This window comes from Orbicella faveolata, unplaced genomic scaffold, assembly GCF_042242905.1.
Source record: "Orbicella faveolata isolate gen_17 unplaced genomic scaffold, um_ofav_v1 contig_13, whole genome shotgun sequence".
NCBI lineage: Eukaryota > Metazoa > Cnidaria > Anthozoa > Scleractinia > Merulinidae > Orbicella > Orbicella faveolata.
The window spans coordinates 17,431,117-17,442,358 of record NW_028301540.1 but is presented as its reverse complement, the minus strand read 5'-3'; the positions used below and the strand labels follow the sequence as shown (position 1 = coordinate 17,442,358).

General features: G+C 37.9%; 1 protein-coding gene and 1 long non-coding RNA gene across 3 annotated transcripts in view; one reads left to right on the top strand and one right to left on the bottom strand.

Moving 5' to 3' along the window:
* Window positions 1–865: 865 nt before the first annotated feature.
* LOC110054826 (DNA (cytosine-5)-methyltransferase 3A-like) overlaps window positions 866–11,242 on the top strand; it is a 33,781-nt gene continuing 23,404 nt past the window's right edge. The window contains exons 1-5 of one of the 2 annotated variants that reach the window (XM_089284885.1): window positions 866–1,204; window positions 3,167–3,373; window positions 5,554–5,715; window positions 6,047–6,148; window positions 9,312–9,534. In XM_089284885.1, the coding sequence (XP_089141011.1) occupies window positions 1,199–1,204; window positions 3,167–3,373; window positions 5,554–5,715; window positions 6,047–6,148; window positions 9,312–9,534 (700 nt within the window). In that variant the 5' untranslated portion in view covers window positions 866–1,198. The remainder of the gene's footprint in view (window positions 1,205–3,166; window positions 3,374–5,553; window positions 5,716–6,046; window positions 6,149–9,311; window positions 9,535–11,242) is intronic. The other variant, XM_020761223.2, reaches the window with a different exon arrangement.
* LOC149115400 (uncharacterized) lies at window positions 10,310–10,728 on the bottom strand. Its single transcript, XR_016206033.1, has 2 exons — window positions 10,634–10,728; window positions 10,310–10,370 (listed from the first exon to the last, which is right to left on the bottom strand). It is a non-coding gene; the product is annotated as an uncharacterized LOC149115400 (long non-coding RNA).

Here is an 11,242-nt window from a genome sequence, read left to right as displayed (position 1 = left end):
GATGCACCACAACCTCGCTTAAGAGTAGAGAGACTTAAATACTAGACCGATGAAGATAAAACCAGTTGTACAATCGGACTGGACTATTACTCTACAAGTAACTTCCCATCATGCATCGTGCAGAGGTGCTCTGATGGGCATTGTCACCGAGATGAAGAGCATTTGCTCGTAAAATTCTGGTTTGTTCGAGAATTTTGCAGAAGTGAACTGAGAGATTCTAAGCAAACTTCAAAACAAGATTCCCAATTCATCCCCCACATTCAGTCACTGGGTACTTATGTGATCTCTAATTCAACGGCCTAGGAAAATAGAGTTTTCCCGAGGTAGATAAAAGTGATAAAAGCGAAACTAGTTAAAATCTGAATATTTGACTTAAACCACATTTTACACTAGACAAACGTTTTAATGGATCATTCATTCTTTTGGAGGTGAGTTGGGGGCGCTGTATCACACAGGATCGACAATATCCCTCCAATTTGTGGAATAGCTCAAAAAAGCACCCCCAGAAAACAGTCAGGAAAAATCACATTTTACTTCCAGGTTTTTAGAGGGTGGGCCCAGCCATCCAACGTCGTGGGGGTGGAGGGTGGGTGTGGTAGATCGGAAAAACATTATTTCTGGTGAAGCGAGGTGGGGGAGGGGGAGCTAGTGGGGAGGGGAGGGGTTGACCTTATACCATAGGAGCAATCTATCAAATCCCGACCGTCCCATATAAAAGATAAATTATCCCTTACGTGTTTCAACAAACTTTAAGAGGCGACTAACCCAGGAGGGAACATACAAGGGATACAATTCAAGACATTGCTTTGTTTATTTCACGGCAAGTTGGACTGGGTACCAGAATTTTTAAAACCTCGCCAAAGCCTGGCACTAGGAATGGTAAATGCCCCCCGTGCGAGCGTCTGCGTGGGAGGCTAGTTTCACCAGGGTAACGTGATGTAATATCATTTTTAAAAAGCATCATACGACAAAATGTACTGCTATTTCTGGGCTTTTTTCAATGAGAAGTGCTGTTTACTTTGTACTCATGTTGACAGTACCGCACAAAATGTAACTCTTGTACCCAGGACCATTGTTCTCGGAATGCTCGCCTTACCCGGCCCAGAGATTTTGTGCACCGATGCAAAACACAAAGCTGCTTTCAAACAAATTGTGCGTACATACTTAAACCATTTTCAGATCAGATTGCCCACCTAAAATGGCGGTAAGTGGCTTAGATTGACGATTTTCGTTCCAAGTTGCAATACAGGAATTTACAGCAACATTCTCAGGGAGCTATGATTAAAGTATGTCAGCTTGAGTTAAATTAAAAGTTAGCTTATCTTAGTATATATCGCTGCAGTACCACTGTGCAAGATACAAAGATCGAGATTAGTTTACGTAAATTCAGCTGTTGTTTAATGTGTTAAGCCGTAGCTATGAATGTTTTTGTCTCTAAACGTTGTTTAATTTTTAAATGGTAATCCCATTATGTCTATTATGACAGTGCACAACAAAAATGGTTGAAGTGGCATGCCTCACAGAGGAACACAAGCTAAGCTTATGCAAATGTGTAATTTCAGAAATCACCCAATTAGATCCAAGATCAAACACTTTAAGTCAAATAAGCCGCTCCAAAAATATAATTAGCACTCATACATGGTGCAACACACTTTTTTTTTTGGATCAAACACGATTCTATGGCATGAGAATTTGTTGCAAGGCCCACTGGCCCATCCCAACGAATATGTTAATTAAACACTCATGGTATCCTGAGGGACACATTTATCTACTTTGTGTAAGATTTTGAGAACTAAAAATAGATAGTACATAACAGATGATAAGGACCAATTGCAAGGCTAGGATTACTAACAATGCGATGGATGAAAACGGATTTACTTTACGACGAAGTTTATTATGCAAGGCATACGTTAGTAAGTTTGGCTTAATCTCATATTCTGAGATTTTGTCGAGAGTTTGTTTTAGCATCAAGCTACTTTTGAAACTAGTGTCAATAATAAACTAAAATTTCAATGTGAAAGTGAGTGCTGGTGAGGGGAAAGTGGTCATTGTGATAGAGGAGAAGTACGTAGAAAATTAGGCTATTTCAGCAGCACTAGGATACTCCCTTATTGAGAAGATGGCTGTGTTTGGAGGGGACAAATAATGGTAGCTGTTGACCTGTGCACTGCCGTTTTGGTATGTCCTCGTTATGACTAACAACAACCCTGTGTGTTACCATTTGCTTGGTGTGTTTTTGGAATATTTCTTTGACTATGAGCAGTCTTTCTTTTGCTCAAAAATCCTTGGGGTTTCTATGAGTATCGTGCCATTTTCCAAGGGGATCATTTAGACCCCAAGTTTGAGACAAGTATCACAAGTGTGAAGGATGTGAAATTCCTTATATATGTTAACTGTAACTGCAACTGTAACTGTAACTAAAAACAGTTCTCTTGGCTTAAATAATGTTATATTTTTCTGAGATTTTGCTCAGAGTTTGTTTTAGCATGAAGTTACTTTTGAAACTACCAAATAATAATAAATTAATAAGAACAGCAGAACTATTTTCAACACAAAATTATGTGGTGGGATGTCATTGTCAAGTAACTACTGTACTTAATACTCAGTCAGACTCAATCGGAGAAAAATTGTTTGTTTACTTAACATAGCGTCCTAATAGTCACTTCTTCTTGTTTTCTTGTCACTTAACATATTTTGCCATGTTATGTACATAGCTTGTAGATCTATTTATAATGCAAAAACTAACCCACACATTTACTTGACAATGGCATCCGACGATGTTGAAACATAGTTTATTACATTTCACTGATTTTTGTAATGAAAATATTCCCTCAAGCCTTACTCATTAAATAGCAGAACTCCTGAGAGATTTGTTTTCAGTGATTATACTCATGGATTTAATACATAGTTATAATGCTCACTTGGATTTTAAAACTACTTGAATGAAATAAATAAAATATTGCCCTCAGCTTACGGCCTTGGGCCATACTTAAGACCTTTCCAAAGTTTTTCTTAGTACAAACCTCACACCAGCAAATAACATATATATCTCCTTTTGTGTGGTGAAGATCATTTTAGTGTTACCTGAACTTGTCTTAAATTCTGGTCATATATAGCTCATGACTTCATTTGTAACACTGAGTTTTGTCTCTCTCGGTTTTAACAGTCAACCCCCTCTGACCTGGACACGATCAAAGGGAGTACTTCAACTAAAAAACCAAGGGTTAAGAGAAGACTTGAATTTTCAGCTTCAGATTACAAATCAAAGAAAAAGATCCGCCTGAAGAGTGATGTAATTATTTCTATCAGTCCTGTAGAGGTTAAAAAGCACAGAATTTCACCTTCTAGGGAGCAGCAGATACCTAAGGAGGAGGTTTGTTTTACCTTTTTTGTACCATATGTTTTAGTGATGGCATGATAATATTAGAAGTCTTATGGTGCATTTACTCTTGAGCATTTGCTGGGTTAAACATTTACTGAGGTCAAGTTACTTAAACTTGGGTACATTTGTACAGAGTTTATACTGGCTGAAATAGGCCCTTTGCATGATCCGGTCACACGGTACAAAATCACACATGCTGGTGAGCAAGTTGCACAGTGGGACTTCCAAAACAATGCCACTCGTACCAGTCCACCTGGATCTGCCTTTGTCCCACTGCGGAACTTGCTCACCATCATGTGTGATTTTGTTCCATGTGACCGGTTCATGCAAAAGGCCTCTTGGCTGAAATAACCCAGGTTAATCTGTCATTGCTTGTACCACCTCACTGGCAAATCATTATCATTGCTTTTTATTCAATATTATTGTGCCAAAAGTTCAGCTTGCTGATTGTATGCTGGTATGGATAATTATATGTAAAATATGTGGAATACCGTAAATCCTTGAATTAGTGCCTCCCCTCAAATAAGCGCTCCCTTTGAATGAGCACCCCTCATTTCGGCCAAAATTTAAACTAAGTGCCTCCCCTTGAATGAGTACCCCCCTCCTCTCCCCCTGGCTTATGGAAGAGTGCTGAGACAACAGAGGATGTATAGTTTTGGTTGTTTTCAATCACAAACAAGTGATCATCAACTTATTCAAGCACTGCACATTGACCATTGCAACGGATGGTAGTGAAGATCTGCTGATTCATTGCCTAAAGCCAACCAACCTTGTGCAGCAGGCCTAGACCGGCTCAAGGGGTTATATTACATGGTTCTTCAAGAGAGACAGGATCCCTCTGAGACTTCTGAGGGACTGACACATACATATGTTACAAAAAACGTGATCATATCTGACCATAATTTTGGAGAAATTAAATAAGTGCCCCGTAGATTAAACACCTCCCTCGAATAAGTGCCCTGTGTCCTCTAAATTTGAAATAAGTGTCTGGGTACTAATTTGAGGATTTACAGTATGCATCCACCCTGGTGAGACAATACAGTTACATGAAAACAAGAACTACTATGATATCTTTAACCTGATGGTATGGATCAACTTTGGTGACCATTTGAAAAAATAAATAGGGTTTTGAATACACTGTTTATTAGTCACCGATTAACTGGCTGTTGTGGAGAGGTTATTTTGGTAGTTGCGATGAGTTTTAGTGACTGTGGCCATTGCCATCATGGAGAGGTGGTCATTGTACAGAGGTTAGAATAAGAGTGAATGTATAGACTATCTGCAAGGACCTAAGAAAGTTGCTGTTGTAGAGAGGCAGCCATTAGTGGAGGTTCTACTGTAATGTTTTTTTATGCTGATCACTTCTGAGAATTGATGGTTTTTCCAAACCAGTGTGACATAATTTTAATTAAAAAATCTGGTGGAATTGTTGCTCATTGTTTTTGTACAAATTCTTGTTAACATTTGTGGGGGTGCAGTGGCCTCATGGTCAACTGTGCACTTGAATCCCGATTGAGCAGTCCAGGTTTGAACCCTTCCCTTGGACATTGTGTTGTGTTTGTGGGGAAGACACTCACAGTGCTTCTCTCCACCCAGGTTGTAAATTGGTGGCTGAGGGTAACCCTGCAATAGGGAGTAGGGATGGTGTAGGGTTAAGAGTGCTCACCTCCCACCAGTGTGGCCTGGGTTTGACTGTGGCCCAGTGCTATATGTGGGTTGAGTTCATAGTTGGTTCTCTCCTCAACTGTTTTATTTTTATGGTGTGGCACTTGAATCTCAGGTTTGGGCAACTTTAAAATGCTGTGTTGATTTTGATGTTTTATTAGTTGATCTTGTGTAGGAATGTTTCCCAGTTTCTTTTCAAGGAAGGAGCATGTGCCCTTAGGTTAATTATGGCTGAGAGTCTGGTGGATTAAGGATTTTGTTGATTCTGACCTTGCTTTGCTTAAAGGCGGACTGTTTTCCTCTCCTCTCAAAATTAGCAGCTCTTAATATATCAGCTAGCTGTTGCATTATGATCTGGTATTGGATGGTCCTCTGTTTGTTTAAGTCGAGAGACTGATAAGTATCACTCTCGTTATTTGAAACAATGATGCTATTTGTTTTTAAAATTAAGTTTTGATATGATATATTTAGTTACAGTGTCAAAAACATGTGTTTTGTCACAACAGCCTGAAGCAGCTGACTTTGTTTTTGGCCAATTGATATGGGGCCGGCTAAAGGGCTATGACTGGTGGCCTGGATGTGTTGTCTCATATAATGAAGCACAAAAAGCTCCTCCCTCACCAAGTACTCACTGGGTCAAGTGGTTTGGAGATAACAAGCTTTCAATGGTTTGTAAGATTAAAATCTCCACACTGTAAATCCTGTTATTTTATTTTATTTTTTCTTTAAGCAAGTTTTTACTTCTGGGGTTAATGTCTATATTTTTCCCCACATTATTCTTATAGATTTGCAACTTTGAATTCAAATATATGTACTGAGAGGAAGACAAACTGATATTAAAAAAAATTATTATGGACAATACATCAGAAATTTCTATGCTTATTTCCTTTTTTATAATTCTGACAAACTGCAAAACAGTATTTGTCTCAGAGATTGATAATTATATTACGTACTAAAAGTGTAAGGTTAACTCATCTTGACTAAATCATTTGCTTGTAGCTTCCTGTGCAGTGTTTACGGCCACTATCTCCGTTCAGTGAAAGTTTCAACCTTCCAAAAATGAGAGGACTTTATAGGAAAGCCATCATTACTAGCCTAGAGGTAAGGAATTCCTTTCAAAATGAGGAAAAGATCTTTCAGCACTAGGTATGTTGCACACTTCAATAGAATAATATTACAAATGAAATCTCATAAATTATAGACAAAAACCACCACCGCTATCACAAGCAAATACAAGAACAACAAAAACAATGGACAATCTGGAAAGTCTGGATACATTCTGGTGCAAATACTACTACTCAGTCACTCAACAGGTCATTTCCAAGTGACTGGTTTTGTTTAAATGAGCTTGATTTCTGCAAAAGTGTATTCTGTAGATGGAACACGTTTTTTTTTCATATAATTTGTCTAAAGTTTTGCATTAAAATTTGTTTAGACACCTGAGGTAAAGATCAATAAATATTTTAAGAGTGATTATCACGCCCACATCTGGATCTTTCTGTAGGGAATTTTTTTTTGTTTGTGGGAGAGAGAGCATGTATCCTAAAAAACTGGGTTATAAGGACCTTTTATATATTTTCACCTACATCTACATTTAATAATTGATGACGCTTTCGCAAACAGTCAATATAAATTTACAAAAGGATAAAAAATAAAGTATACTAAATAAAGTATACTAAATAAATAAATAAATAAATAAATAAGTAAATAAATATTGAAAATGAGTAAATTGATCGTGAAACGCTGTAAAAACTAATGACATAATTATAAATGTGGAAAACGAATAAATTAATTGTAAATACAAATTAATCATTTCTAATTAATGAGACACAATGATCTTGAGAATTCCAGTCTGGGAGCTATAAAAATAATTATCATCATTGCAACTTGGTGGTAAAAAGGAGAATTTAGAAAATGATTGATCAATACATTGTTTGGGTAAAAATTAATCAGGTATTGGCAGTGCAATTGAGTTGCCAACTGCTGATTGAAATACATTCAATCTATGATTTTACATCTAACAATTAAAGGATCTAGATCTAGTGACTCTAACATTCCTGTAACAGAGTTTCTACTGTAGTCCCTTTTGACGAACCTAGCTGCACGTTGCTGAACTGCTTCAATCACATCAATCTGATCTTGCTGGTAGGGATCTCATGCAGCTGTGGCATACTCCAGATTTGGTCTGATGATGGTAACATATGCAGAACGCTTTGTACTCTCAGAACAAGGATATAGGTCACGTTTAACAAAGCCAAGTGACTTGTTAGCCTTAATCACAATATTACTAACATGAGAGTTCCATCTTAAATCACTGGTTAGCATACTTCCCAGGTAGGGATGGCTTGTCACCAGGGACATCTTCTGAACATCAGTAAAGTAGCCTGTCAATACAGATTCTTTCTTCTGTGATAACCTCATTGTGTGGCATTTGGTCACATTAAACTGCATTTGCCATGTCTTGGCCCAAGAAGTTAACTTCTCGATTTCATTTTGTAAGATAGTAGTCCTTCATTACCACCTTGCTGGTGTGCTAACCTCAAGTGACCTGCCACTGAATGTGATTAATCCTTGGTTTAAATTAGGATAATGCTCTCGTTTACTTAATGACAACTTTGCTGTTGAGTTTTATTTGCAAAATTAAAATGCTGCAGCAAGGGCTTTCTTTCCTGATGTATTATGTATTCTTCTAATCTGTAAGTTTCATTTTGATGTATGCTTTAATTATCATCTGTAAGGACCAGTTTATAGTTTGTGACAATATTTTATAATACGTAATTACTTGATTGTTCTTAGATATGAAAATTTTTTTTTAAAATTTCAATTGTTAATATTAGAGGGGGATGTGGGACTTTGCATTGTTGATTGTTTTCTGCCGCTGTGACGCGGTGAATAAAATCCCACCTTGTGGTGTTGAGGTGATGTCAAACCCTACAGGGTGCGATGGTTGTGTTTATCACCCTATGGTGTTCTGTGAAATGAAATTATTTGCAGTGCTGTGGTTTCTTGTTTAACCTCTCTCAGACCAAAGATCAAAGAAACTGAACTACGTAGTTTATTTCTGTGAAAATACCAGTTTCTGTCAGGATGTCTGACTTCCTGGAAACATTGTTATGTCAAGTCATGAGGCTAAAAACATATGTTGTGGTGACAGTGTTTTGTTGTTTTCTCTTGCGGTGATGCCGTGGTTGTTAATTTTTTGCGGCGTTGTGGTGGTCAGAGCCTGCCCATACCCCCTCATATTATTATTTGTATGTAAAGTGTATAGTGGTTAAAACTGACCTGCCAACATATCTGCTGCCTGATATAACAGTAGCAGTTGACTACTATGTATGCTGATGCTGTGGTTCAATTTAAACCTTCATACAATATTGAAATTTTCTTTTGTATGGGTCAGTGAATGTTAATACATATGAAAATGTATATAAAACAAAGGAAAATACTAAATTATAGCAGAGCTCTGGTGGCCCAAAGGTCCGCCAAGCGGAGCACCATAACTATAGGAACAGGATCACATGCATGCATAGAAATAGAAAACCATGCAACTCTTTCTTCATGGTTAACGTGGCTAGCGGCATAGATCACGGGCGTGTGCGCCCAACGACGCCAACAACATCTTGCAACATGGCAGCCATACCCCAGCTAATACCAAGTCATGCAGTCTTGGCTTAAAGCTTATACCTGATATTTTGACACCTGTCAAAACAAGGTATCCGCTGACCAGTATCACGTGACCATATCGTAGGCTCAGGTTTAAAGATCATCAAGGTCTTGTGTTCTTTTAAAGTTGACCGCTGACTAAGTGCTGGTTTTCAATTAGATCGTGGGCTCATGTTAGGTTAATTTGTTGTAATCAGGGCGGGGTTGTTTGAAAGCCAGTTAACGTTAACCCAGGATTAACAGTTAACTGAAGTGTAAATCTTTCTTCTATGCAAATATTTTCTCTGCTTTTGGGTCATGGGCTCCTGGTGTAGTTTGAGATTATTCAAAATCAAAACATGAGGCCAAACAATGTAAACAGAAAACCTCACTGCAAAGTTACAAAATTAAAATTAAAATTCTGATCTACCCCGGGGTAGCTAAACTGGGTTTTGAACAACCCGGCCCAGGAGCTCCGCTTTTAGGCTTGCCTAAATCTATATATTATCAATGGTAATACTGAACCACAGCAAGTCAAGGTATTTAAATATACATCTTAGGAGATATAAGCAATATTGATGTAAAACCAGTAGAAACTTTGTTCATTAATCTACATTTGTACCAGGTGGCAGCTAAAAGGTGTGGAAAAGTGTTCACAAAGCCTGACAATCAGCAACTAAGGAAAAACAAGCAAGGTGGCAGAATGAGACAAGCACAGATTGAACAAAAGGAAAGCTCAGAGCAAAAGGATGAAGCTCTTACTGACAGGGAGAGAGAAGATGTAATGGTGAAGTGGGCAGTTACTGGCTTTAAACCAAGTGGTCCTAAAGGCTTTGCACCAACTGAAGGTATGTAGAATAGATTTGACCTATATGTATTAATGTTATGTCATGGAATCATGATTTCTAGAACCCTGAATTAACTGAAAGTCCTGATAACTTAAACGAAAAATTCAGTAACTCTGGCTTTGAAAATTTTTAAAACTAAAACTTCCAGACATGTTCTGTTCTCTATTTTAATGGTTCACTTTTTTTCATAACCCCCTGGGGGTAACGAGCCAGACCCTCTTCCTGTCATGCCACATGGTCAAGTGTCCAATGGTTTCTCTCTGCAAATTTCTGTTACATATATAAACTATGTTTGTTTGTAAATAAAGATCTGCTACAACAAAAAAGCTGCTGCAGCAGTGTTTCTATGAACGTCCCCGCAGCTGGTTGTTTGGGATGAAGCAATACCTCTGCAGTTGGCATTTCTGAACCATTTTTGGCTTGAGAAATCAGAATTCCAGTGTACCTATTTCACTGTGACTGTTACTGAATGAGTCCTGTTAATTATTTGTTTACGAGTATGAAAAATGTTGGTTAGTTACATAGCAGGAAGTGTACACTACTCTGTAATTAATGATTGCCAAACAAAGAATATAAACTAGTAGCAATCAAACATCATGAGTGCGTTTGACATGGTCACTTTCATATATATACCTTAAATGATTTAACTAGCTGACTTTCAACCTCTGTGTAGCGGCCGACGACTCTCGAGCGAACTAGAGGTGTCGTGAGCCGGTGAAGACAACTTTTAAAGATAGGACTACTTTATGGGCTGACGAAATAAAGCACGCTGATGTGTAGGACAAATTGATTTATTTCCTTGACACCAATTGCGATAATCGTTGTTTAGCCGTAAACTGAAATTTGATTAAAAATAAAGCATAAGCTACTAAAGAAACAGTTCTTCTTGCGAGCATTGAGGTCCACGTGATACTTATGTACTTAACTTACACTAAACTGCGACGATACTAGAAAACTAACCTAAACCTTATGACTGCAGGGCAGTAGAAAACAGCAAGTCTATATATGGAATTGCAATAACTAATAAGATACGATCGATAAGAAAACTAACTGAGAATTCCGTGGAAACTAACTATTAAAAGGTAAAGACAACACTTACATATCAGTCCTACGCTTGCCTCTAAAGGTAGACTGCTTTGGCTTCACTAGGCGGTCACTTTTAACTTCTTCAACTTAGGTGACTTGCGTTCGTGGTGAAAGCAAGGATACAACTGACAAATCTAATAGCTACGTGCACGTACAGAAACTATAAGGCTGAATTGTTCCTTTGATTAGAACGGAACTACGTAATACTGCGGTAAGACTACAATAGATCATTGAGCGTTCATCACACTCTGTGTATTGCTAAAATCAACATTTTTCATGAACAACTGAGGTTTTACACAGACAGATATATCATAGTGTCAAAGTCCATGCCAGTGAAGAGGTCCCTTATATAGACTACGATGGCCGATTTGTTGTTCAAAACGTTGCGTGATGGCGCTAGTTTCTGTAGACTCGTAAAAATAGTAGGCCTTCAAAATTTCATGTTTTGAGGTAAACTCAGCATGAATTCAAAACGTAAACAAAAGATCAAGCTTAAACTCTGGCCTGTAAGCAATTTTAAAGCTCCCATTCAATTTGCATTCATGAAAATCTTCTCATTTGCCCAAAGGCAAATTCAGTTTGGTTTGCAGAATTTTGTAATTCAGGCTCTGCGGCTATGCCA